The sequence below is a fragment of the Thermothielavioides terrestris genome, chromosome 1, assembly GCF_000226115.1.
Source record: "Thermothielavioides terrestris NRRL 8126 chromosome 1, complete sequence".
Lineage (NCBI taxonomy): Eukaryota > Fungi > Ascomycota > Sordariomycetes > Sordariales > Chaetomiaceae > Thermothielavioides > Thermothielavioides terrestris.
Window position 1 is genome coordinate 2,141,912 of NC_016457.1, and position 26,472 is coordinate 2,168,383.

The 26,472-nt window shown below is 43.5% G+C and overlaps 4 protein-coding genes across 4 annotated transcripts; 1 reads left to right on the forward strand and 3 right to left on the reverse strand.

The window, feature by feature from the left end:
- Window positions 1-167: 167 nt before the first annotated feature.
- Window positions 168-953, reverse strand: THITE_2039864 (uncharacterized protein; the record flags this gene model as incomplete). The annotated part of the gene is made up of 2 exons (XM_003649045.1): window positions 168-753; window positions 838-953. 2 exons carry the CDS (start codon window positions 951-953, stop codon window positions 168-170), a joined length of 702 nt encoding a protein of 233 aa, XP_003649093.1.
- Window positions 954-2,666: 1,713 nt separating this feature from the next.
- Window positions 2,667-5,754, reverse strand: THITE_2107310 (uncharacterized protein). Its single transcript, XM_003649046.1, has 2 exons — window positions 4,732-5,754; window positions 2,667-4,666 (listed from the first exon to the last, which is right to left on the reverse strand). Exons 1-2 carry the CDS (start codon window positions 5,672-5,674, stop codon window positions 2,874-2,876), a joined length of 2,736 nt encoding a protein of 911 aa, XP_003649094.1. The 5' UTR covers window positions 5,675-5,754; the 3' UTR covers window positions 2,667-2,873.
- An 11,505-nt stretch (window positions 5,755-17,259) lies between these two features.
- Window positions 17,260-17,511, forward strand: THITE_2037479 (uncharacterized protein; the record flags this gene model as incomplete). Its single annotated transcript, XM_003649047.1, has 1 exon — window positions 17,260-17,511. A coding segment is annotated over one exon (252 nt), but the record flags the coding sequence as incomplete, so codon positions are not given.
- Window positions 17,512-24,936: 7,425 nt separating this feature from the next.
- THITE_2042658 (uncharacterized protein) lies at window positions 24,937-25,245 on the reverse strand (the record flags this gene model as incomplete). Its single annotated transcript, XM_003649048.1, has 2 exons — window positions 24,937-25,118; window positions 25,140-25,245. Coding segments are annotated over 2 exons (288 nt in total), but the record flags the coding sequence as incomplete, so codon positions are not given.
- Window positions 25,246-26,472: the final 1,227 nt, after the last annotated feature.

Below are 26,472 nucleotides of genomic sequence, written 5' to 3' on the forward strand. Positions count from 1 at the left end.
AGTCACGCTTATCCCAAAACCTCATGACCCCTGACCCTTCCTTGACCACTCCTGACCATCACACAGCCGCGCTGCGGGATGTCCTGGGGAAGTACACGGCGCACTTCACCATCCATTTCCCACACGGCTGCACCCGTGAACTCCCTTTCTGCTTCGCTACCACCCCATCACGAATCCAACAAACCAGCCTTTTTCAAGCGCCTCCGGATGTCCGCCGCAGTCTGCTGCATGGGGTTGAGTTTCATGTCCTTCGCCATCGCCGCCGTGTCATCCCCGTGCCGCTCGACCAGCCGCCGCAGCCAGTCCACCTCTCGCTCGCTCTGATGCCGCACCTTCTTCTCCGTCGGCCGGCTCGCCTCGCGCTCCAGCGCGCGCAGCACCGCGGGCTTGTCGCCCTCCCCGCCCTCCTTCTCCTCGTGGAACCCGCTCCACTCTTCGTAATTGCGTTGCCGCTGCTTCTCCTTCCGCCGCTCTTCCGAGTCCGAGTCCGGGTCCGAGTCCAGCTCGTTCAGCGGGTCGCCCAGCGGGTTGCTGTCGCGCAGCACGCGCGTGATGCGGCCGGAGGCGTCGCGCTCGACCTTGACCTCGCGCACCTGCAGCAGGCCTTGGTCGCCAGACCGGACGGCGAGCGCGTCCTGTCCGGCGGCGGAGATGATGGATCTGTTGGACGGCGCCTTGCCGCCTGTTTGCTTGCCGAGCTTGGCGACGAGGCCGAAGCGGGAGTAGTTTTGAGAGAGTGTCTCTTTTTTGTTCCTGTGGTCATAATGCAGTTGTCAGCGTCAGCTGGGGAGAAGAAAGCGAGGGGCGGAGAGACGACGGCTCTGAAGGCGGACGAACCAGTTCTTGGCGATGATGCCGTTACCGAGCGGGTTCAACACCTTCTTCCGCCGGTTAGGCATGGTAATCTTGGGGCGCGATGAGCGCCGCTTGCGGTTTTGGCGTTCACGACCCATTGTTCGTCAACAGCGGGACTGGAGAAAATGGAGGGGCTGGCGGTCTTCACGTCGGTGACAGCAATCTCGGGAAGGCCTGCTGTAAGGCGATGGTTCCAAAATTTCCCTGTAGTTCACTGATAAGACAAATTTTGGTGGGGCCAAGTTCAATGCTGAACGTTCACTAACGTTATCAGGCGCATGCTGGGCAATTGCGGAGCAAAACGACTTAACTATCAACATGATTAGCACACTGGTCAGATTGAGCCTGCCCGACTTTCATGGCAGAGTACGGATTACACTATGGTACCATCGGTCAAGGTCCCTGATGATCTCCCTTCTCGACCATACCGAATGTCCGGTGTCTCCCGACAGGAATGGTTGAGTGCGATCCGAGATCTCCCCGGTCTCGAAGGCAAAGCAACAGAGGTAACCATGTACACGAATGGCCCTCCGAATCGAAGGGGGGAGGGGTCAACAAAGCCGAAGCCGACGCAAACCACGCCGCTCTTCCTCAGGTAACCCGAGCGAAACCAAGCGCCATCGACCCCGCGTTTTGAAGTCCTTCCTTCCCGAGGCTAGCACAGGTGTCATCGGCTCTGCTGTGTACAGTACACTACCTTCCCAGTTACCGGTATGGTGCATGGTGCGTGAACAGCACAGCTGCATCTGACTACATCTGACTCCATTCGTCAACACGACTGCCATCTCACACCGTCCATTTCTATCTTGACTTGGGCCGAAGGGAGAGCCATTTCCCTGTATGTACATGCCTGACCTGCCCCGCCATCCCCGTCCCTCTTGGACTCGCTTCCAGCCGTCGCTCAGTGAATGAGAACTTGCCAAGTTGAGCCGTGGCAGAAGGAGAGACAGCACCAACACGTTGGTCAGAGTGGTAGGTTGAAGAGGGTGTGCAAGGCGCATTGCGCGCCTTCGTGACCACTCATCCCAGCCGTCTTACCAAACACAACCACACCTGCCGCTCCAAACTATGCAGATTACGGCAGCTGGCATTCCGTGTTGTCTTTTTTTCCTCCGCAGGACCAACCTTTGCTTGCCTTCGTTGTCGCTGGAGGCCCAACCGGTGCGGTGGGATATCAATATCGCTGTTCATCTGGGTTGAGGGGTCTTCACCTCCCCGTTCAGACGGGGAGACGGATGGTGTCCTCGATATCGGTAAACTCCGTCACGCTTCGGGAAGCTGATTAAGCCCCACGATGGTTGGAAATGTGGGAAATGGGACAGGGGCTCACCTCTCCGACGGCCTTTCCCTCCCAGGCTAGACTCTCCGTTGGAGCGTAACATGTTGGCCATTCGGCGCCGTTGCCAGCGGGTATGTACCTCTGAGAACCACGCCAGGCGCAAGCGGAAGTTCCAAGATGGGCAGTTGGGCAGATGCGCGATGGCATCCACATAGTCGCCGAGGAACTCAACCTGAACCGAGCACAGTGTTGCGCCTCCACCAACGTTAACGTTATCCTTCCGCCCTCTCGCTCCAAGTGCCATCGCACACGACGCACTGAGCATGGGTGATGTTTACTGGACCGTAACCCGTCATTTATTTCCGCATCTGCCCCCCCAAGGAACCTGCGCCTCGATATTTACCTCCCCTCCTATAGACTACCTATGACGGACGCCGATACCTCTGCCACCTAGGTGCCCATGCGCCGTCCTCAGCTCTTCCGGGTATTGTACAAGTACATAATAAGAGAAAGGGAATGGGATGGGCCGCGTCGCCTGTACACCGCGCTGCCGTGATAATGACGAGAGAAAGCAATGAGAGAGATCCCGCTCCCGCTCTCAAGGAGACCACCCAAAGTGAAATGTATGTCCCAGACAATGCCATCTCTTTGCCACACTCTTCTAGTGTGCAACCAAGTCGCCCGTCCCTCTCTCCATCCAGCAGCAGCCATCATCATCATCGTCGTCGTTCGTCGCTCATCAAAACATGATCCACTCAACCTCCACCCCAGGCCCGCCGATACACCGCGTCCAGTTAAAGGGCCCCCCTTTACCGCTGCCCGCCATCCTTCCATGTTGCTGGTGATGAGCTCTTGCCGCGTCCTCCTTCCACCCTTCGCCCGCCCACAGCCGCTCGAGCACCTCCAAGGCGGAGAGGTTGTTCATGTAGCCGCTGCGCGCCATGATCTCGCGGCACTTGGACCGCACGATGTTCTGCTGCAGCTCGTTGACACACTCGCTGCCGGCGACGAACAGCGGCCAGAGCAGGAACTTCTCGGCCGCGCTGCCCGCCTCGAGGCTGGTGGCGTAGTAGACCACCTGGCTGACCAGGTTGCGGAAGTTGTTGTGGTTGGACGGCACGTTGGGGCTGGCCAGCCGCTCCGTGTAGAGCAGCGCCGCGTAGCGGAAGGCTTCGCTCAGCGAGTTGAGGTCGCGGACCTGGGCGCTCGTCGGGACCGGGGCCGGGGGCATCGGCCCCAGTGGGGACGGCGAGGATGGCGAGGCCGTTGAACACGGGGCCGTCAGCGAGGCGCGGGTGCGGGTCGAGTCGAACTGCCAGCTTTGCAGGGCCTGGCGGGCTTCCTTCCATTCGCGCCAGAACATGCTCCGGGGGTCGTCGTAAGTCGCTGTGGCTTGGACATGCGCTTGGTTCAGCATGTCCTCGTCTTCAAGCGTCGGCGTGCCGAAACCGTTACCGTCGAATCGCACGCCGCTGTCGATTGGATGCGGCGGGCCGCCGAAGATGCTGTGGTGGTGGGGGGGGTGTTCCGGCCCGCCAAGGAGGGGCGGGGATTTGAATGGCCCAGCGAGGGGGGACGCCGGCCGTGGAGATGCGGTCATGCGAGGCAGCGAAGAGGACGCGACGAGCGGTTGGACGGGACGATGTTGGGAAAGAAGGTTCAGCCGGCCCAATTTGCTGATAGTCTTGAAGAGTTCCCGATCACAACCCACCCAGTTCTCGGCACCCGGCGGTAACAGATGTGCGTCCGGCGGCAGGCCGTAGAACGAGGTGGTAAGCTGGGGTTCCCTATCGTTGACGCTGGCGGAGATGGCGTCGAAATAAGTAAATAGGGCCTCCATCCATGCCGAATCCCTCGATGCCGGGTAGGGCGACATCCGTCGCATGCCGAGGATCTTTTTCACTCCCGCAAATTGTGTCTGGAACTTAGCAACGCCCGACTCGGCCATCCGGTAGTGGCATAGGACTAGGATGGTCGCCAGAACAGAGTCGTGCGTAGACTTTTCCGGGTCGTGTAGCTGCTCGTTGAGGAGGCGGACGGCGAGATTCCGGTGCTGGTATTCTTCCGCCAGCGACTGATCGCTAGGCTGAACGTCGGATCCGCTGTCGATCAGGCTCATGTCGAATCGCCTCTCCCCAGCATCTCGTCCATGCTGGCCCAGGCTCAGCTTCCTCTTCATCCTCAGATTGCATGCCGCAAGCGCGCAGATGGCATGCTGCAGACTCCTGCTGCTAGTGCCGAGCCGGAGTATGTGTTCTCTGAACGGGTTGTTGACGCCGTCGATGTACACCATGCTGGGGCACATGGTCTTCTCATAGTAATCCATGAAGAAGGGCATCTTGGTGATGAGATCCGGGCTCACCTGCAGGACAGGTGAGGGCGGTTGGGAGGGAATCGAACCCGGCCAGGGCGCGGGATTTCGGTCTGGGACGCTCTGCGAGACGGACTCATCGTCGGCACTCGAGGACGTCCAAAAAGCGCTATGAGAATGCGCGCTCGAGCTGTATGTGTCCAATTCAGGCGTGCCAGGGCCTGTGCGCCGAGGTCAGCGTCTGTAATACACAAAAACTCACCAGGGCTTGCGTGGTGTAACTCACCCAACATGTCGCAGTCGTGACGCAGTTTGCGGCTCAGCTGCGCCTCCAGGCTGTCCACATGAGAAACATGAGATTGCAAGCTCGAGGCCGGCTCCGACGGGGCATAGACGAGGCTGGGACATGGCGCCGGTGCGCGGGACTGCTCAATCATCATGGCGGCCACTGGACTCTGAGGAACGGGCGAAGCGTGGCTGGGAAAGCTCTCGTAGACCACCGGGCTGTGGATGAAGGAAGGCACCTCTTCCCTCGGGAATGAGTGAACAAGAGGCGACATATAGTCGACGTCGCTCATCGAGTCGATCGGTGTCTGTATCATATCCCGCTGCATCATGTCTCCCGGGGCGGAGACCGGGATATGGAGAGGCCTCGGTGGGAACCTCGACGCGTCGTTTGTAGGCATGCTCGACGAGAAAGGAATGTGAGTCCAGCCTGGCGGCGCCGACCCCGTCGGCGACATGTGCGACATGTCGTAGGCGTGAAAAGGCGTCGCCACCGACACGGATGGGTTCCGTCTGTGGCCCGTCTCGGTCTTGATACCTCCTTCCACCTCTTCATTGACGGCCTGGTCTTCCTGCTGCTCGGTCGTCCAGTGCCCAGTCGAGGCGATAGAGCCGGTCCGAGCCCGTTCTGGGGTCGGCGACTTGACCGACTTGGCCGAGCTCACCGGCGGCGCCTTCGCGATGGGCAGCGACAAGCCTCGCAACTTTCCGCGACTCGCCACGCCGACACCCCATGTTAGCTGCGTCTTGTAGCCAGAGCACTCGTTGCCAATCTCCAAGCACTGCGAGCAGTATGGCCTCCTCCGGTCACACTTCACGTTCCGTTTGGCACAGGTGAAGCAGTCGTCGGCGGCTCCACCCGCTGGGGCTCGTCGCCTCCGCTTCCGGGCGGAGGCGGCATCCTTCGCCGTCGAGGTCGGCGGCGTGGTGATCGGGGCGGTCATGATCAAGGCCGACGGTTAAAGTAGATAATCGGTCGGACACGTTCGCTTCTGCAAGGGCGGTCTCCGGTTTTTCCCCGTCCTTCCAGCAAGCGTCGTGGGGAGGGCAAATCCAAGGTAACGGGGCGACAGAGTGAATGCTATCCAAGGCACGTTCTGGCCTCTAACGGACAGCAGCTGACTGGTGTGGATAAATAGGCGGTAATATGGGAAGAGTCGGGTCCCATAAGCACGCTGGGTACTGGGGAGGGGGAAGGGAGGGGGGGGGGGGGGGTTGATTGCTGGCGAGGGAACCTTGGGCGACAAAGAAAAAGGAAGCACAAGCACAGGGCCAGGAGGGCGGTTGTGAGCAGAGGGGCTTATTTTAATCAGCACGACTGTTCCTTTGGGCGACACTTGCAGGCAAGCCCATGTCGCCTGCGCAACAAACCCCCCTTAGCCGGGCAAGGTACTAGTCTGTACATTTGCACATACCATGGGGTGCGAACTTTCTTCCGTACTTCCATGGTCACCCCGAGGCGCGAGTGGCTCCGGGGGACGCCGTCTGGGAGTGGTGCAACGGCTGGGAACTGTGGCGGCAGCAGGGTGACGGGGTGGTGCGCGCAGGCGCAGGGGGTCGAGGGCTGTCGAGTCCCACCACGCTCCTCCCGGGCCATTGGATTCATCGACGCAAACCCTGGTCCTGCCCTGGCCACATCCGGCCGGGGAGGGCTGGCAGGATGGCGGGGGCCGGCGTGCGGCGGTCGATTGTGAGCGATTGCCCACGAGCAGGAGCCGTCCAACCACACGCACTCAGGGTGAACACTGGAGGCGTGGAAGGATGGCAGGCGAACAAATCCACCCATGCACTACACAGATATTTGTCAATGTGACCCAGGTAATGTTATTACGAAGTACCTACCTTGGCCTCCAGGCGCCGATGAGACTCCCCCTCGTTAAGATACTTTACTCACTTAGCCAACTACCTCCTGGCCCGTCTACACAGTGCAAGCGCTATCGGAAAACCCTGCGAAGTATGGCCGCGGTGTGTGGTCGCTTGGAAACAAGGTGGGGGTGGCATGGCCGAGGTTTTCGACGATAAGGGACCGGTGTGTGGTACGGAATAAAGGAACATGGGACACCCTCGGTTTCCATGATCCCCTGGAGATGAGAAACGGAGCAACAGAGCACGCGCGCCTCTGTGTGCGAAGTGGATTCCATCCCATCTCCTGAGCGAACCGGAGCTTGCGGCGGGTGACGCCAGGGACAAGGGAAGAAGCGCAGGCAGTCGCCGAAAGCTGAAGTGCCCGGGAGGAACACTGCAGCCTCAATTCGCACGCTTCCATGTGGAAACTGGGGAAAGGGGGACCAGACCCGCTCATTGGACGGCAACGTTAGCTGCTTTTCATTGTGGGGAGCAGAAATCCGTACCTTCAGGGTCCAACCACTCATCTGCTCCCGAATGATGGATGTGTTCCGTAATCCGTACACTACCAGTTACGCACTACACTAGTGTACGCAGTAGCTAGTAGTGTAGTGTAGTTAGGTAGTGTCAGTACCAAAAGCACGCAAAAAGTTCAATGTTCGTTTTCCTTTCTCTTTCCTTCACCCTTTTTGATTTTTCTCTGTGTACTGCGTACTGCAGACGTCAGGCGCGAGGATCCATGCTGTTTTACTCGCTTTGACCCTTGATCCAAGAGCAAGGCCATCTCCGGCCTCGAGGCAGGAGCACTTAACTTTGCCGAGGCTGCGGCAATTGACCATGGCGGCCATGTCCGATCCTTCTCGTCCCGGCGCTGTTTCGGCACGACTTTTTTAAATCCACTACCCAGATTTTTTATTTCCACTACCCACCAGGGACGGTCCGTGCACTCCCCCCAAAATTTGGCAGCGAGTCTCACCACGCTCCCTAGCTAACAATTGACTGAGCTGCTTGTCGATAACATTGCTTATCGATAAGGCTAGGTCACGTGACTAACCGACTTGGAGGCTAGGGCTCGTTGTAGGCGGTCAAGGCTGGCAGTATTTGAGTTGGTTCAACTTAGGTGCGTAGCACATTTTTAAGTGTTTGGCCATCTCTACGTTAGGTTCCATTCCCTCAAATCTGCCTTTGCTAGCCTCTTCAACAACATTAGCAACATCGTCGATTTGCAGTGGTTCCTATGGCGACGTAGTCGCAAAGGAGCGTAGTGAGACTCGCTGCTCAGTTTTGGGGTGAGTGCACGGACCGTCCCTCGTGGGTAGTGGAAATAAAAAATCTGGGTAGTGGATTTAAAAAAGTCGGTTTCGGCATGGCTCGTGCCATGAGGGTGGGGGTGGTTCGCAACCTGGTCGATGGTGCAAGCTAACGTTATCAATGAGATGCATACTCTCGTGTAAACTGTGCAAGTCGGCTATCCAAGAGCGCAGCGTTGCAAAAACCGGTGGATCGGTCCAAGCCTGTCCAGCGCAAGCACTGCCTAAGGTCCCGTATCAAGGTCTTTACACGTCTAACCGCGCGCTGCCTCCCGCTGTCGCTCGTCTGCCTCGAAAAGCAAGCAAAACTTCAATGTTACGACAGTAGGATAAGCGGTCAACCCGAAGCTGCGGAGCCTGGCAGCTGGTGGAACGACGCACCCGGGAGGATGCCACGAGCCCCGCGTGGGGGTTCTACATGGGAATATACTGTGTATATCAGCAGACCGGTTACCTTGGTTGCCGGGTCAGAGAACCTGGACCAACATGATGTTGGCGAGCAGCATATTTGGGGAGCACAGTCGGTCTTGAGAAGCAGGATGACTACCCCAGAAGGCCTCCTGGGAGGGAACTTCATTTCAGATACGACTGGTCGCCCGCCCCTCGGCCGTGTGGGGAGATCACCCCTCTCGCAGACACATGACCATGACCTCGCAAACTGGAACTGGCTGCGAGATGTGCAGGTAGTATGAAGGCCGTACGGTGCATATTCAAACAAGGACGTGAGCATAGTCGGCTTGCCGAAGATAGCCTCCCTTTCACATGCTTACATGCTTTGTTGCCGCACTGATAGCGCTTCGTGTTCATGGACAGTACGATGTTATATACCTGACAGGCCGGAATATTACACCACGTAAAGTACCGTTATATTCTGGTCGAGTATTCCGTGCTTCCGGACCGTCAACGATTTGCACGGCAAGGGCCTTTCAGCTTCGTAGTGACGAGGGCCCCTGGGTATTCAGCGCCAGTTCTGATTTGTCGCCTGTCACTCAAAGCACGCCATCTCATCGAAACGCCGCCCGACTGATCGCCGTGGTGAGAAGCATCGAACGCCCTGTCGAAGGTTTGGCAGGATCGTGGCCATTGCCGCACTTGCCACTCGTGTTTTGGCCCATACGAAATAATCCGTATGTACAGTACACTACGCTACGCAAGGAGCGAAAATTGGTTAGCGCTTTGCGCTTGCCTGCTTTGAGTATCGCCAACGGGCGACCGGGCACGGCCATTGGCTGCACAAGACACCCAGCTTGGCGCAATGCGATGGCATCGGTGAGCCAGTGAGAACTCGGAGCCGTGGATGAAAGCACAGCTCTGCATTGTGGCTGAAGTAAACGGCCCTTTTCCCATGCCGCCTCGCGGCACCGCCAGTTAACGTTGTCTTGGCTCCCGCCAAGCGGGCCATTTGGGGCCTGATTCCCTGGGCGCATGCCTGAGCCTGGCAACAGTTGTGCCTGAACTCATCAGCTCAGCTGGAGAGGGACAGGGTGATCCCGTAAGCTCCGGCCTTCGGTAGGTCCTTATTATCAAATGGTCCTCTGAAGAGTTCCTTTGGAAGTTGAGCGACAGGAATGCGGCCACTCCGCGATCGCTCTCTCGAGTTTTCGTTGGGAGATCCGGACTTTCGGAAGCCTCCCATCACGCGGAAACATTGCAGCATGCACCGAAGGGTTGCGCCATCAGCGTCAAAAGCCGTCATCAGCCCTCCCACTTCCAGTCAGCTTGAAAGCATTCCAAATTAATCGTTTCCGTCCGCTCTCCAAGTCCACGGGACCCCTCGATTCTTGCGCGGGGAGCATGCTGAGGTGGCAGCTCAATGCTCAACGTCGGAAACCTTTCCAGAGCCCAGTCACTTGGTATGCCCTCTTATCGATGATTCGAGCATCGATTAATTGTCTGCAAGCGCACTGCGGGAACTCCCTTGCAGAGTGTTGCCGTGTTGTTTTGACTGCCTCTGACCGCTGGACGGATGGAACGTTGCAATCAACCGGCTACGCCTTAACCGAGCCTGGCATGGCTCCTCGATTCCCTGTTATCATGTGCACCGTCTCCCCGCATTCTGGCTTTTCAGTTCCCAGCCCAGTTCTGTCACCGAGATGCAAGCCGGGAAACTGGTGTTGCAGTCCAAAAGTCTCTGCCTTGTTCACAGCGGTGTCGCATTGCGCGAACACCTCCACACCTCCCCGATTCCCGATTGCGCGTGGCATCCATGTACTGTACATACACCATCCGTACTTGCACACGGTATTCAGTATCGTGTGGCGTGTTATTAGCTAATGGTGCGCATGCCTGCTGCCATCTCGCCTCGTCGCTTCGTCAAGATCAAGTACGGAATACATGCTGCGCACCTGATCGCGGCCGGGCCTTCTCTTCCCCCAGCATGGGCGCGCCACCGTGGAGCCCTTCCCTCCATCGCAGGAACCAATGCTTTCACAGCGCTAGAGGTTATAGAGGTCCCGCCAAGCCTAATTTCCGAAGTCCCCACAGGTACCATGGCGCCCGCGCTTAGAAGTCACTTCTCTTGCCGCCGTTTAACAATTTCTACACGGTGGTCCTTACGTCCGCATCGCGTCAGTAGCTAGCTAGCCGCTAGTTTGCATCCTGCCTACGTTTCCCTAACCAATCTGCGTCTATACCTACCCTCTATTGTACTCTAACCTATATTACAACATTGTATCGCTATAGAACTATATATTTAGCCTATATCTAATAGATCTTATTAGTAAGTTGGTCAACTAGTTTGCTATTAGTATATATTAGTAGTTGCTAAGTATTGATTTAGCTATAGACTAGTATCCTACTATAGACTAGCTTGCTTTATATAGCTAGTAACTAGAAGATATATTAAGTAAGTTGTTTTACTATTTGCCAATTAGTAGTTACTAAGTATTGATCTAATTATAGACTAGTATCCTATTATAGACTAGCTCGCTTTATATAGCTAGCTATAAAACAATATACTATATAATTGGCTATAAAACGATATACTATATAGCTAGCTATAAAACAATATACTATATAGCTAGTAACTAGAAGATCTGCTAGGTAAATTGTTTTACTACTTACTTATTAGCAGTTGCTAAACATTGATCTAGCTATAGACTAATATCCTACTATAGACTAGCTCGCTTTATATAGTTAGCTATAAAACGATATATTATATAGCTAGCAATAAAACAATGTAGTATTTATAGCCTATTAGCGCCCTTAGTCCCCTTTAATATATAAGTGCTATTTAGTCAAATAGCGAATTTGATTACTAGCGTTAAATTGCTAATGCTATACCTATAGCGAGCTCCCTAGTCCTAGAATATATATTTACTAAACCTAACTTCGATCTAGCTACTTAGTAGATACTATCCTAGCTCCTCCTTGTCTCTAAGCCTCTAATCCTACAATCGTTATAATTAAGTAGTATTCCTAGTCCTACTCTAGCCTCTGCCTAGCTACTTAGTAGCTCTATACTATCCTCTAAGGAAGATAGTTCTTTAAAAGAGATTTCTAGATATAGGTATAGGCACCTATTCCTAATTCGCTTATTTAAACTAAAGGCTAAGGCGCCAAATAGCGGCTTTACAATTCCCAACAACATCGTAAAGATCTAGGAACATTAGTTCAAAGAGGGCTAGTTTACCCTTCTATATATAATTTAGTAAGCTAAATAGCGCTAGGTATCGTATTTCTATAGCCGAAGAGACGCCCTAAGGTAGTAGTAAAAGAAGACTATATTCTAGTACCTCCTTTGGAAGACGCTATAAAAGACGAAAGGGCAAGGCCAATGTAACAAGGCATTATAGAATATAGAGCTATATCGCTATACTCTCTACTAAGTTCTATATAAGGATAATATCGTTAATATCGACATTCGCTATAGCTATAACTACTTAATAGAAGCCATTAAGATAGTTAAACGCCTATATACTATTCTAGAGTATATCGCCTACCTCCTCTTCTCTAGATATAGCGACAGTGTAATAGAACACTAGCTATATAGCTATACTAAAACCCCTAAGGCTAGGGTACGCCTTTACTTTATAGGCGGCTAGTATATTACAATAAGGGAGATTGCTAATCTTCGTAGGTCTCTTAAGCTTAGTAAACGTAACGATCGAAAGGTATAGTCCTACAAAGTTCTTAAGGAGCTAGAATTTATAGAAGCTATTACTTAGCTACTATCCTATACTAATCGGTATAAGTATAAAGCGTTGACTATCCCTAGCGAGAACTCCTCTACGTTAGTCTTTGTATATAAAGAGCTATTAGATATACTTAAGAAGTATAGTCAACTGTCGATTATAGATACTATTTATAAGACTGCCTATAGTGGTTAATATCTATTTACAATTATAGTTTAGAACTTCAATAGCTACTAGCTCCCTTCTACTTACTTCTTTATAGAGAGGTAGACTACTAATAGCATTGTAGTATACCTAGGCGTACTGCTAGAGTAGTATAGGGGAGTAGCTAATAGGGGCTAGCTTCTAAAATATATAATTACCAACGACTCTATAGCCGAACAACTTGCTGTCTAGGAGGCATTTGGCTACGATAAGTATAGCCTCCTATATATATAATATCTCCTTTATATAAAGCATTGCTAAGAGACTTTAAAGCGCTAGATTAGTATTAACAAAGAGTACCTTAGCTATATAGCGGCTACTCTTCTAAGCTATCGTTTAGAAAAAGGCTATATAGAGTCTATTAAAGCTGCTATTGCTTACGCTAGTACCGATAGGCTTAAACAGTATTTAAAGAACAACTAGCTAAACAATACTCGACTATAGGCGTATTGGGTACGTGTTATACGCAACTGTGGCAAGGGCACCTATAACCGTACTACGGTCAGGGGTAACGAGCGTTCCCTTAAAAAGGGAACCTTACCCGGAACCCCTTTGTAAGAAGACAGACTACATTAATATACTTTTATAATATATACTAGTGTTTAGGAGTGCCGCTTTATTAGCTGACGAGACTAAGAGGCATTGATCTTTCTTACCTTTATACGTTTATCGCTAGATAGTTACTAAGCACTATCTACGTATAACAAGTGGTGCCTACTAACGATTCGAATCTGTTTACTTCCTATTAAAGGGAGCTAAGTTCGGATTAGGAGATATTATAAGTTATATTTAGTAAGTTGTATAGAGTAACGTCTAAGGCAGATAATACTCCTTTTTAAAGGAGTAAGCTTTAGGAAACGTATTATATAACGAACTAGTTCGCTTCGCTAATACCGTCAACTTGACCTTAAGTACCCTTAAGGTATTAGGAACTAGACGAAGTTAAGCCCTATAAATATAAACGTTTATAAGGATATATAGTAGACTCTTAAGTTTATTAAAGACTTTAGGGTTACCTACAACGTTTAGTAGGTTACTAGTATTAGCTGATAGAAACTTAAGTACCTAGAAGCTATAATATCTTTTAAGATAGTACTAGAAGAAGACGACTATATATAGCGATATACTTAAGAACTATATATCTCGAAGTATCCTCCCTCTTAGATACTTAATAACTATATTCTATATACCTATCTTATATCTATTAGGTATAAAGTCTAAGTAGCCGTTAGTAAGAACCTTATTTTAGACCTTAGGATCGAAGACGCTACCTCGGAGACTAAGGACTTGATCTAAGAAACACTAGAGACCTTAGTACTAGAGAGTTGGGGACTATTAGAGACCTTAAAGCCTTAGGAGACTAGCGATTAGTAACTAGGACTAGCTATATCGCTAGAAACATTAGTAAAAACTAGATATAATTCGATTAAGAACTAGCTAGTAACTCTACTAAGCCTAACCTTCTAAAAGCAACTAGAGCCCTAAGATATATTAACTATTCTTTAATAGGGATACGAAACCTATATCGTTAATAGCTATAATCTTAGTAGACGCTACTAAGGACTACTAAGAGGATCGTAGGATTTACCGCCTTAGAACCGACAACCTAAAAAGGAAGATCTATTATCTCTAATAGTTTAGCTAATTAGCGTTTTTAACTAAGTTCTCTAACTACTACTATAGACGCTTAGCCAACTATCCTAGTACCTATCTAAGCTTTCTAGACTAGGTATAATTATCTAGAACCCTAGAATAAAATATATAGATAGTTTAGTCGATTCTAGTGTCTCTTTACTATTTTAAGAGATGTTGAGCCTACTATATAGATAAGTAGCTAGACCCTTTGGACAAGGAGCTAGACCCTCTAGATAAGTAGCTAGAGCTATAGATATCTAGGCCGCTTTCGCTATATAGGACTTTCTCATCTAGATAGCTAGAATAATAGAGAACTTAAACGTTATAATCGAAAGAGTGAATAGGGCTATAAGTATAGAAGACCGTTAGCCTAAACCCAAGGATAGAAGTACTACGTCTTTGTAGCTATCTATATCTACATTGAAATAGAAGATTTAAGACACTAGTCTCTTCTAGCTAGATATAGAGAACAAGTCTAAGGAACCCTAGGACCTATAGTATAACAAATAGTAGCTATACTATAGGGATATCAACCTTTAGGTTAAGTAGGTAGATTAAGTTATTAGATACTACCTAATAAGAGAAGAGACTCTATATATAGAAATATAGACTCTACTTCGAGGCTTAGCATTATAATAGTATAAACAGTAGCTCTCTACTATAGAAAAGGCAGTACTGACTATATCTATAAAAGTATAGACTAAACGTTTAAAAAAGGAGTTTAGTATTAAAAGATATAAAGTAGAGAAATAGTTAAACGAAAACCAATATACTATAAGGGACAACTATAAAAATAAACTAGTTTAGAAATTCGCTATAGAATACTTTAAATATATATATATTTAAAGAGATACTATTAAAGAGCAACGTCTAATACATTTATATAATTGTCTTTATCTAGAACTTCGCTAATTATACTCTAAACTAGATATAACTATAGAGATAGGTATATTCTTTAGTATCTTCGATACTAAAGTATATATCGTTAGAGACAAGTTCTACTAGGACGCTGCCAAGGGCTATATTATTAGCTATAGTCCTATTGCTAACAACGTAGATATAGAGTACAATGACGAAGGATAAGGAGACGACTAGGAGGATAGTAGAGCCTTTTAGATAGAAAGAGGTAAAAGAGGATATTATAATCCTTAGAGAAGAGATAGGGACAAACCCTAGCAACTTAGAAATAATTAGCGTAGAGATAGTAACTAAGTATAATTATTTGATAACTAAAACTTCTATAGTACAACTAGATATAGAAGAGGATATTAACTGTTCAACGATTGTAGAGGAGAACTTAGACTATTCAATAGCTAGAGAAGAGGTGACAACGGTAATTAAGGAAGACTACCTTGACTTCAACGACTCTAATAGATTTGGATATATATATATAAGAAGTAGTTCGAAGATAGTACCTTCTTATACTATAGTAAGATTATAGTAATAGAAGACGATAAAGACACTAACCTTTATTGTAAAATACTAGAGAAGACTAGGTATATTCTTATTAACAAATACGATACTAAAGCTAAGGATGAGGAATTAGAAGACAAGGAAGCTAATAGTTTTTACTACTTATATTATACCTTTCGCTAGCCTAGACTAAGTTGGAATAAACTGCTATAATAGCTCTTATAGATTTAGTAATATATCGCCTATACTAGAGTCTTTGTAATACGTTATAAGCTTTTCGAGTATATAGCCAACAATAGCGATAAAGACAAGTGTAGACCTATATAACCTTAAATAGACCACTAGTATAACCTTAGTAACAACGAGGATAAGCTTAATAGTAAAGATATAAACTTTACGTTGATCAAAGGACAGATTATAGAAGTATAGCTATATATACCGCTATTAAAGGCGTTGGACAAGTAAGCTATATACCTTATAATCAATATTAGTATAAACCTAGGCGAGCTAGGCACTAAGGTTTACTTTGATATAGGTAGCAATACCAACCTCGTCGATAAGGAGTTTATCTCTAAGTGAGCTAAGAACTTGCGTTAGATTGATATAAAGTTGTACCTTATTAAAGGTATTAGAGCCTATACTGAAGTTAAGAAGTAAGTCGAGTTTGACTTTTATATCTAAGGAATCGTCTATAGTACTAATGTAGATAGTTACTTCACTATAATAGCTAACGTCATTGAAGGTTTAGGAGTAAAACTATTGATTAGAACTAACTTTATACTCTATAATAGAGTAAAGATTGACCTTAATACGTCTATTTGTTACTTCTAATCTATTTACAATATAAAGGTGAGAGTATATATAGAATAGAAAAGAATAATCTAGAAAGTGAAAGCTGTAAATACTATAACGGTCGTACCTATAACGGAATACTTAATTAAGACTATATTTAAGCCTATAGATACTGATAACGACAATCTAGGTAGCTAAAAACGTAAGCTCTACTTCGCGTTATACGTTGAAGGTATACTAGACGCTATTATAGATATAAAGAGCGTATACTAGGCTATTGTAAAGAACAATATTACTTGCCTAATTACCATTGTTGAAGGACAGTATATTAGACACCTTTTTTAGTATAGCCTAGAGAAGGACATCTAGACAATGGTATAGAATCTTACATAGTAGACCTAGAATAACATTGTAGACAACAAATATATATAAATAACAACAACTATATAATAGGAGCCTAGTAGTAAAGAACCGATGATAGAGATACTAATAGAGGATAAGTATAAGCTATCTACTAAGTAGGAGTTCTATATACTATCCTATAGCATTAAGAAACTAGACGACATCCTATATATCAAGTTAGTAGTAGGGGTAAGCGTCTATAGTAGGGATAAACGGTATATAGAAAAGATAAAGGCATTGCTAGACAAGTATAACGTCTTCTATAACTATAGTATTGTTTCTATACTAGAGGATTAGAAGATAAGAATTCTATTTATCGACAGATAGTAGAATTAGCTTAAGCTTATTTAGGTTTACCCACTAAGCACTAAAGACTAAGCGATTGTCGACGAAGAATATAATAAACTATATATATAAGGAAAGATAGACTTCATAGACTAGCCAACCCCTATTACTTGCCTAGTCTTCGTAGTCTACTATATAGTTATTAGAAAAACAAAAGGCAGAGTCGTAGTAGACCTCTAGCCCCTAAATACGTTAGTGGTACTAGATATATACCTATTACTTAACTAAGACGATATTATAAATATAATAATAGGCAATATAATCTTTATAGTATTCAACGTCTCTAGATTCTTCTTCTAGCTTCTAGTTGTAGAAGAATACTATAACTGTATAGTAGTCATTAGTCCTAGAGGTTTAGAACGTTTAAACGTTGTATTAATAAGATTTAAAAACTTATTAGCTTTCGTATAGCGCTTTATAGACTACTTGTTCTATAAGTATAAGCACTTTGTATACGCCTATATCGATAATATTATTATCGCTAGCAGGAATATAGAGGAGTACCTTAAGTATATCGAGATAGTTCTTAATATTTTCAACAAGGTATACGTTTATATTTCAGTAGAAAAATCCTTTATAGCCTACCCGTTAATAAGACTTCTTAGCTATATAGTCAATAGCGAAGGAGTAGCTAAGATAGACGATAGGATTACTATATTTAAGAAACTTAAGTTCCCTAATATCCTCAAGACCTTAGAATAGTACCTTAGTATAGCCGGATAGCTATATAAGGGTATTCTATAGTATATAGCGAAAGTATAGCCTCTATAGGACTATAAAACTAAGCTCCTTGCCTAAGGGAGAGTAAGCGAAGACCTTCCTATCGCTAAGTTAAAGAACGTTAGGAAAGTATTTACTTTAAACGCTAAATTCGAGTCTACGTTAGTAGAACTAAAGTCCTTTAGATTACTATAGGAATATCTATATAAGTAGTATTTCCTATATTATTACCGCCCTAATAAACTGCTATTTATTAAGCTCGATATAAACGGCAAAGGATATAGAGCAATCGTCTTTCAACTCTATAGCGAATAGGACGATACTAGTATCCTTAGCTAAGATATTCTAAGTAGCGAGATCTAGCCTATTATATTCTTATCTCGCCTAACTTTCAATATAGAAAGGAAGTATAGGAGTACCGAAATAGAAGTCGCCACTATTGTATAGGTAGTTAAGAAGCTCTAAAAGATAGTATAGTTAAACTAATACCCTATAAACATCCTAATAGACTATATAGCAACTAGAGGTATTGTAAAGTATATGTCTCTCGCTACTATAGACCTTATAAAGGCTAATTTAAAGCTCGCTAACGCTATAAACTAGCTATCCTAGTTCGACCTTAACATTTTCTATATACTAGGAAAGCTCAACGTTATATTAGACGCCCTATTACGCTTACCGACCTTCGAGGAGGACGCCTCTAATGAAACCTAAGACGCTACTAATAAATTAGAGGACATTTAGTCTACTACTTAGATCGATATCGAGGAATACTATATTATAGACACTAGTACCTTCGAACTAGTTATTAATAACGAGTTTAAAGCTAAGCTAACTATAGTTTACTTTAACGACCGCTAGTACAATAAGATTATTAGAAGTCTCTATAATATAGAAGAATAAGCTAAGAAGATCGCTAAGTAGAAAGAACGTAAAGAGTAAGAAGGAGAGCTATAAAGAAAGTAGTACCGAAAGCTATAGCTTAGACCCTACGAACTAAAGGACGGTCTCCTCTACTATATCGACTATAAAGGAGCAAAGAAGCTTTATATCTCTAATAGCTATATTAAAGACATTCTTATCGTTATATACGACAATATTTACCACTTTAGTATAGACAATATAATAGCGAATCTCTTAGTATTTGTATTTAACCGAAAGCGTTAGATAGTATATAAATACGTTTAGCACTACCCTATATATAGAGAGAACTAGACCTTAAGAGAACTAAAGCTTAGAGACCTTTAGCTAATTTGGATATTGCTATAGCCTTTCTATACTATTATTATAGATTTTATTGTTAGTTTGTCTACTATACTCTCTAAAGGGACATTATAGTCAATGAAGAAGTACCTAATCTTCAACGCTATATATACTATTATTTGCAAGTTTAGTAAGAAAAAGCTTTTTATAGCTAAAAACAATAAAATGTTAATAGAGGAATAGGTAGTTATAATCCTTAGAGTATTAACGTATATAGATTAGGGACTCTTAGTATAAATCATTAGCGACTAAGATACTAAGTTTACCTTTGACCTATAGAAAGAAATCTTTTATATTTTAGGCATTAGCCTCCTTTTTTCGATAGCTTATTACCCCTAGATAGACAGTTAATTAGAGAGGACGAACTAGTGAAATAGTGCAAAACCTCTATACTAACCTACTCCACCACACCTAGGACTAGGCGCGTAAGATAGCTCCTAAAGGAATATAGTGTCCCTCTAGACAGACGAAGATAGTACATATCAAGTAGTAGGAAGGATGTCTTCTAAAAGGAAGACACGTAGCTTAGATATATCTAGTAGGATATAGTAGGAAGATAAAAGACAATAAGACTATAGTTAGAGTTTAATAGCTCGAATGTCTATCGTCTAGATAGAGGTAGAACAATAAGAGGAGAGGCTTAATAGCCTTCCTAGAAGAAGGAGAACTACTAACGTAGTGCCAACGAATGTATATTGACAACTATTTAATATCTTACTTAATAACGAAGAAGATAGGCTTAGCCCACTTAAATATATATAATTAGAGGGCTAGACCCCCTAGCAACGAATACAACGTACTAAAACGATTAGAAAAACTAGGTCCCTATATCTAGGTAGTCTATTACTCTAATTTATACTTCCCTTTCGAGCTTGCTATACACTTCTATAGGCAAGCTTACATCTTAAAAGCTCCCTAGTATATGCTTCTCATTGTCGCTATTCCTTAAGCTGCTCTCTATATATAGCTTACTCAGCTTGCGAAGGCCTAGTTGGCTATAGTAGCTGATTACACTGTCTTTCGTACTCCTCTACTTCCTTAATATATATGTCCTATCCTTGCTACTATACTAGATACTTATACTTATAGGCGAAAGCGTAGTCGTATAGGTTATACAATAGTAGACGAAGTAGCTGCTTAGGCTTAGTAGGCTCCTTATAAAGGTGCTTACTACAGTGCTATACCGAGGGTAACGTATAGCTAGATAATATAGGTGATCCTTATACCTATAAATGCTTCTGTACTAGCGAGTAAAGCATCTTAAGATAGTTTAGCCTCTTTATAAATATATAGATAAGCGTCTCCTCTTCCTAAAGATAGAGATCAAGTACTATTATCCTAAGTGCCGCCTATACTAGGGCCCTAAGCTTTTTAACCTACGTACTACTAAGGAGATGCTCCTAATTGAACTTGTTTATAGGGGTGTCGACGAGCCTTTGAGTTGTAGTTGCCTATATTATAGCGATCTCTATAATCTTAGCTTTAACGTTCGCCTAGGTCGATATATTATTAAGATCCTCCGCTAGTATAGCCGATAGTCCTAAAGTAGTATTCTAGTCCTTTATTTAAAGTAGTAGAACAGCCTTAGATACTAAAAACGTAGCTTGCAACTATTGTCTAAGGTCACCTATAGGGTTTTATAAAGATAGCTCGCTACTTAGCTATCTATCTAGTGGAAGCTCTACGATCCTATAGTAGTATACCTAGTATACTACCTCTTACTTTGATTAGAGTACGAGGATTAGCTATATAATAGTAATTAGTCCCTTTTTACTCTAGTTAGAGATCTAGGCTTACTTAAATGCTATTGAGTATATAGCTAAGATCCTAAGCTCTATATCGCTAAAGTAGCTATAGATATATATAGGTAGGTCGTCGAGCCTAGAAATATCTAGCTTATTAGGCGTAAATATGTCGTTGCCTTAGAGGACTTTAATTACTTCGTCTTTATTGTACTCTAAAAGCGTAGGCTATATAGGTTCTTAGGTTAGAGACAATAGGTCTAGAGGGAGCTTATATATCTTGCCTTTGTTCTATTATAGCGAAGGGATCCTTTTAGTATAGAGTAGGTAATCCTTAAAGGTACTAAGAGTATTCCTATAAGCTTCTAACTACAAGTATAATATATACTACTATATAACTTTCTTATTGTCTCTCTAATATAGTTGGAGCTAGGGCATCTTAAATTATATTAATCCGTCTAGAAGGTAGGGCTAGAGCTCTTAAAGAAAAGCCTATATAAACTCTAGGGAGAACTATCTATATTTCCAACCTATACCTTGCTAAGGATAGTAGACAATTACCTCCTTATATAGCTACAACTAAGGGAACCTATAGATAGATTAGAAGGCGATCTAGACCTCTAATAAAATGTCGGTATACGTCTCTATACTCTTAAGTATAGAGTCGAAGTAGTAAAGCTAGCCTACAACTTAGTCAAAGATCGTAATAGCCTAATGCCTTCTATCGACGAAGCAAAGAAAGACCTAGAAATGGCAATGGTTAGTAATAACCTTCTAGTTAGACTAGTAGAACTCCTTTAGTGTAGGACTAGTATCTAAGACGGGCTATAGATAGAACTAGAGATAGTTCTTATAAAGACGAAAGAAAAACTATATAACGTCTAGGATTATCTAGCCCTCTAACTATTCTTTAGCAAATAGTATACCTTCTATATCGAAGAGTAAAATACTTATATCTATAAAGCTAATTTCAAAAAACTGATCTATTGTATATCTTCCTTTTAGCTAGCCTAGAAATAGGTAGTTTATAATCTTAAGGTTCGTACTAAGCCGAGGGCTCTAAATCTAGTTGGGCTACTAGTTGATTATATCTTATAGGTACTTCTTTAGGGTTTATAGAAATAGAAAAAGCTTAGGACTAGTCTCTCTAGGGTAACTTAGTATCTTTAAGTCTAGCTCTTGCTTTATAAGGGAAGTGTAATACCTTGCTTAATCGCTATCTCTAGTAGGCCTCTATAAACTTAGCAATATATAAAACTTAAGCTCTCTAAGCAGCTACTTCTATCCTAGGACAGCAGTTATATTAGCCTAAGATTATATAGGCCCTACGAAATTAGGAATCCTATAACGACCTATAGTAATACTTGCGATAGTATATAAAATTTTAGCTTAATAGAAAAGTCGCTCTCTAGGTAGAAAGATCTAGACTAATTAAAGCGATTGTAAGAAAATCTAAGGTGCGGTAGGTAAGGCGAAAGAAATGGTTGACTATAAGAGAGCTAGTAGGAGGATCGAGAAAAAGGGGGTAGATAAGCCTTTAAAGGCAAGAGGGCTATTTAGCTCTTTCCTAATCTAGGCGAAAGAAAATAGATAAGGCCTATAGCGCCCACTGATTGGCTAGAGATAGGCTAGAAAAGAGCGTCCACCTCCTAAATTCTTAAGGCCTTCCTCTCCTCTTTACTATCTTAGAACCATTTCCTTCCTCTAACCTTCTCGCTACTTTATTCTAGTACCCTCGTCTCTCTAGGCAAATTAGGTTCTTAGTGGTTAGGTCTTCTACTTCCCTTTCGAATTCGTATATAGCTCCTATATATAAATTTATAACCTAAAAACTAAGATATCGAACAACTAGTGTACCTACGACGTCTTATAGGAAATCACTAATAAAGTAGACGACTAAAGGCTATTATTATATAAGATTATAAACCGTTAGATTAATCTTTCGCTAGTACTAAAAACGAATATTTTTATAGCCTAGAAGTATATCTAGGTAGTCTAAAGTAAAATAAAAGATCCGCTAATGCTAAAAGATAAACGCTATATTGACGAGTATACTATAATCTTAGTCGAATACAAAGCTATCTATAGTATAATTAAGATCTTTCGACTAAACATTAGGCTACTATATATCCAATAGGTCCTACTAAGCAATTAGTAAGATTAGCGTAGGATATAGCGATCGGTTTATATCAACGATAAGCTAGTTAATATAATTGAATAGTATTATAATACCTTAGTCCTTTGTCCAATATATATAGAGCATTACAATAGTAGACCGTTTAGGCATTGGATATACTATCTCGCTATACGCCTAAACTAAGCTTTAGCTCTCTTAATCTAGGTATAGGGTCGTAAATAAGTGCTACACTTCCCTTTTATATTTACCCTCTAGGCAGAGGAAGACTAATACTCCTATAGCAACAAAGTTCCTTGCTAAAGCTATAAACTATTGTACTAGCGTTCAACAACTCCTTTTAACGAAGATAGGGATATCTATATAACTTAGCTCTTTAATAGCTACGCTTCTCTTACTCCTCTTTTTACTAATAAGTATATTAACTATATTTAGTTAGAGAAGGAATATACCTAGACTTATATCTATAGGAATAATTAGAAGTACCTAGCTTAGGGCTTGATTTTGTAGGGCTATCTCCTATACGATCTAAGGAATAATCCTAGGCTAAAGCTATATCTAGAAGAAGTGGGCTAAGAGTGGTTTACCTCGCTAGAAGATACTATTAAAGAGCAAATAGCGTAGTACTAGGTCAACTATAAGAATTTATACTACTAAGAAATAGAGACAATAGATAGGGATAGGCAAGGGTAGAATATAGTCTAGGAGCCTAGCCTATAGATAGTAGATTAAGAGACTATATACCCTAATCGTAGATTTTTCTTAGCCTTGACTTTAGCTCTAAGAAACTTAGTCCTATACAATAGAAACTATTTGTCTAGAGGGCAAAAGTGAAAAGAAAAAGGTATAAATGACTATAAGGCCTTTAAAAGTAAGATTACCCCCTAGGAGGAAAACTTAGGTACTAATAAAAAAGAATAAGGTCCTAAGGGCTAAAAACAAGCGAAGGATAGTAGATAAACGAAGACTAAGTAAAATATAGCTAATAAAGACATTACTAGCGAATAGGAGGCTAATATAACAATGGGTATTAGGAAGGAAATATAGCTAAACGCTAGTAAAACTATCGAAGATAGTAGCTTCTACGCCCTCCTCCCTTTCTAGAATGTACGTCCTTATATATCTAGAGGGCTAATGTTAAAACCTAGGTAGTTTTCTATAAGGGATTTCAACGATAAGCTCTTAACGAAGTCGCTCCTTCCTTGCCCCCTTTATAGTCGAGCGAGTCTAGCTAGCCTAAAGCGCTATAGTACGACTAGGGGTTTCCTTTTTAAGGACCTCCTCTTCAACTATAATTGTAGCGTCCTCTATACCGTCCTTTCTTAACGTCCTATTATTGCGATCGCTTATACTATAGACCTCGTTGTAACCTAGAACTACAACGCTATTATAGGGAAGCCTATTTAGATGATTAGTGTAGCTACCTAGGCTAGTAAAGATGTAGGTATAGTCTCCCTCTACCTAGTTAAGGCTAATACTATTGGCGACGCTATATTCCCCTTCGCTATCGTTAGTAGGCGTCGAGTAACGTATATTTATAGAATCTACACCCTTACTACGATTATTGTTACTATTAGCAGCTCCTAAGTGACTAGCATTTATAGAATCCTACTCCTTGTTGCTATAGCCTTTATCGCCAACCTTATTGCAATGTCTATCGTTATAGCGCTCCTCTCTACAATAGAACGAGGCTAGCCTATCTACTTCTAGCTAGACGTTATCTAGCTTAAAGAATTTCTTTATACAGTTTAGAGGATATAGCATCTAGATAGGTATATTATTTAGGGTCTCTAGGAAGTAAGTATCTTAGTCTTTAATTATCTAAATATAGAATAGGCCGAACTAGCAGTACTCTAGCTTTTAAACTAAGCTTATATCTAGTTGGTATATATTGTTATAGACAAGGACAAGATTATCGATAGATATAACTATATTTTTAGAGTAAAATTTACGTTTATAGGCCTTATTACGGTATTCGGCTATCTTTTTATAGGCTATAGTAACTTATTCAATAGCAATCTTATAATTATACTCTACTTCCTAGAGGATATAGATATAGAGGGCAATAAGCTTTATATAGACTTTTATAGGATCTTCTTCCTCTAACTAGGCGTAGATAGAGTCCTAGGCAAGAATTTACTATATAGGAACATTAAACTCAATTAGACTAATAGGCTTATAATTATAGGCAAGAAAGAAGGGAGATATTCTATAAGAGCCTTTAACGGTTATACAATCTATATATAAGATATATAGAAGGAGCTCCCTCTACTTCTTTCCTATAATATCAATTATCTTTATAAACGAAGTAGCAATTAGGATATAGCTAGCCTCATTTATATCGTTTATATACAAATTGTATAGCGAGATAATGACTCTCTTAATACCTAGCTTATAAAGGATCTCCTTGACTTCGCCTTTGAACTTAGAGCCTTTATCGACAACTACAACTATAGGGTAACCCTAGCGACAAAGGATATATCGCGAAATGAAGGACTTAACAGACTTAGAGGACTTGTTTAATAGGATCTTAGCCTTAATATATTCTATAAGATCGTTATAAGCCTCGACGAGGAAATACTTCTTCTCCCTATAGCTAGACGGTATATATTAGATATCGAGGTGCTATTTAGTAAAAGGAAAAGACGAAGACGTTGTCTAACCTACCGCTTCCTTAAACCTCTAAGCATTGTACGCTTAATATAGGGTATAAGCCTAAATCTAGTTCGCTATATCCTTGTATATACTACGCTAGTAGTAGTAGTTCGTTACTTATTAGTATATTAGCTCCCTTTTATAATAGCTAACCTTATTGTAACACTAGTTGAAAATTAAACGTCTCTCCTTAAGGGTATTAATAATATACCTATAACACTATATATAATTTGTACTTTGGAGGAAAAGGTAACGATCTTCGACAAAGTACTTTAACGCTTCTCTTTTAAGCTAACGTCGCTTCTAGTATAGACTATAGCTAGGTAAAGCTTCTATCGTCGATAGGAAGTAGACAATATCCTAGGAACACTAGGAGTAACTATCTTAAAGGCGGACAGGTTCTAGCTTCCCCTCTAGATATAAAGTCTCTTCGCCTATATAGTTGATAAAGATTTAGATGTCGACCTAGTCGTCGATATCCTCCTTCAACTCCTTCTCTATATAGTCAGAGGGCCTAGGCGGCTTATAGAACAATACGTTGGCTATATCGTTTTTAGGACCTAGGATATACTTGACTTCGAAGTCGAATAGGTAGATCTAAGCAATCTAGTGTATTATAAAAGTACCTAGAATATTGCTTATAGTACTATTAAGCTAATAGACTAGAACTAGAGCATTGGTCTCTATAGTAAAATGTATACTAAAGAAGTAGCGGTGAAAGCGCTTTAAGAGGAAGAGTAGCCCCCTTAGCTCCCTCTTTATAGCATTATACTACTTCTCTACCTTTGACTAGATACTGCTTTCGAACCTATATAGGTGTCTCTTACTATTAGGACCGACCTACTTAAGTATACCTCCCTAGCTAAGGATACTAGTATCGTAAACTAGGAAGATTATACTATACTATAGATTGCTATAGACGAAGGTCGTAAAGACTAGAGCAATAGTGATTTTCTCCTTTAGCTTATCTATCGCCTTCTATTTAGTAGGCCCCTAAGTCTACTCAACGTCTTTCTTTATTAGGGCGTAAAGAGGAATTATAATAATTGTAAAGCCTTTAATCTAGATCTAGTAGTATCTAATTATTCTAATAAAGATATATACCTCCTTAATGTTAGAATAGGTCTTCTACTCTTTTATCTTAATTAC

Bases quoted from the DNA above. Each gene is read 5' to 3' on its own strand.
- THITE_2107310 (XM_003649046.1), bottom strand. From the start codon at position 5,674: ATGACCGCCCCGATCACCACGCCGCCGACCTCGACGGCGAAGGATGCC. The intron at 4,667-4,731 runs GTGAGTTACACC...CTCGGCGCACAG, and splicing joins TCACGACTGCGACATGTTGG to GCCCTGGCACGCCTGAATTG.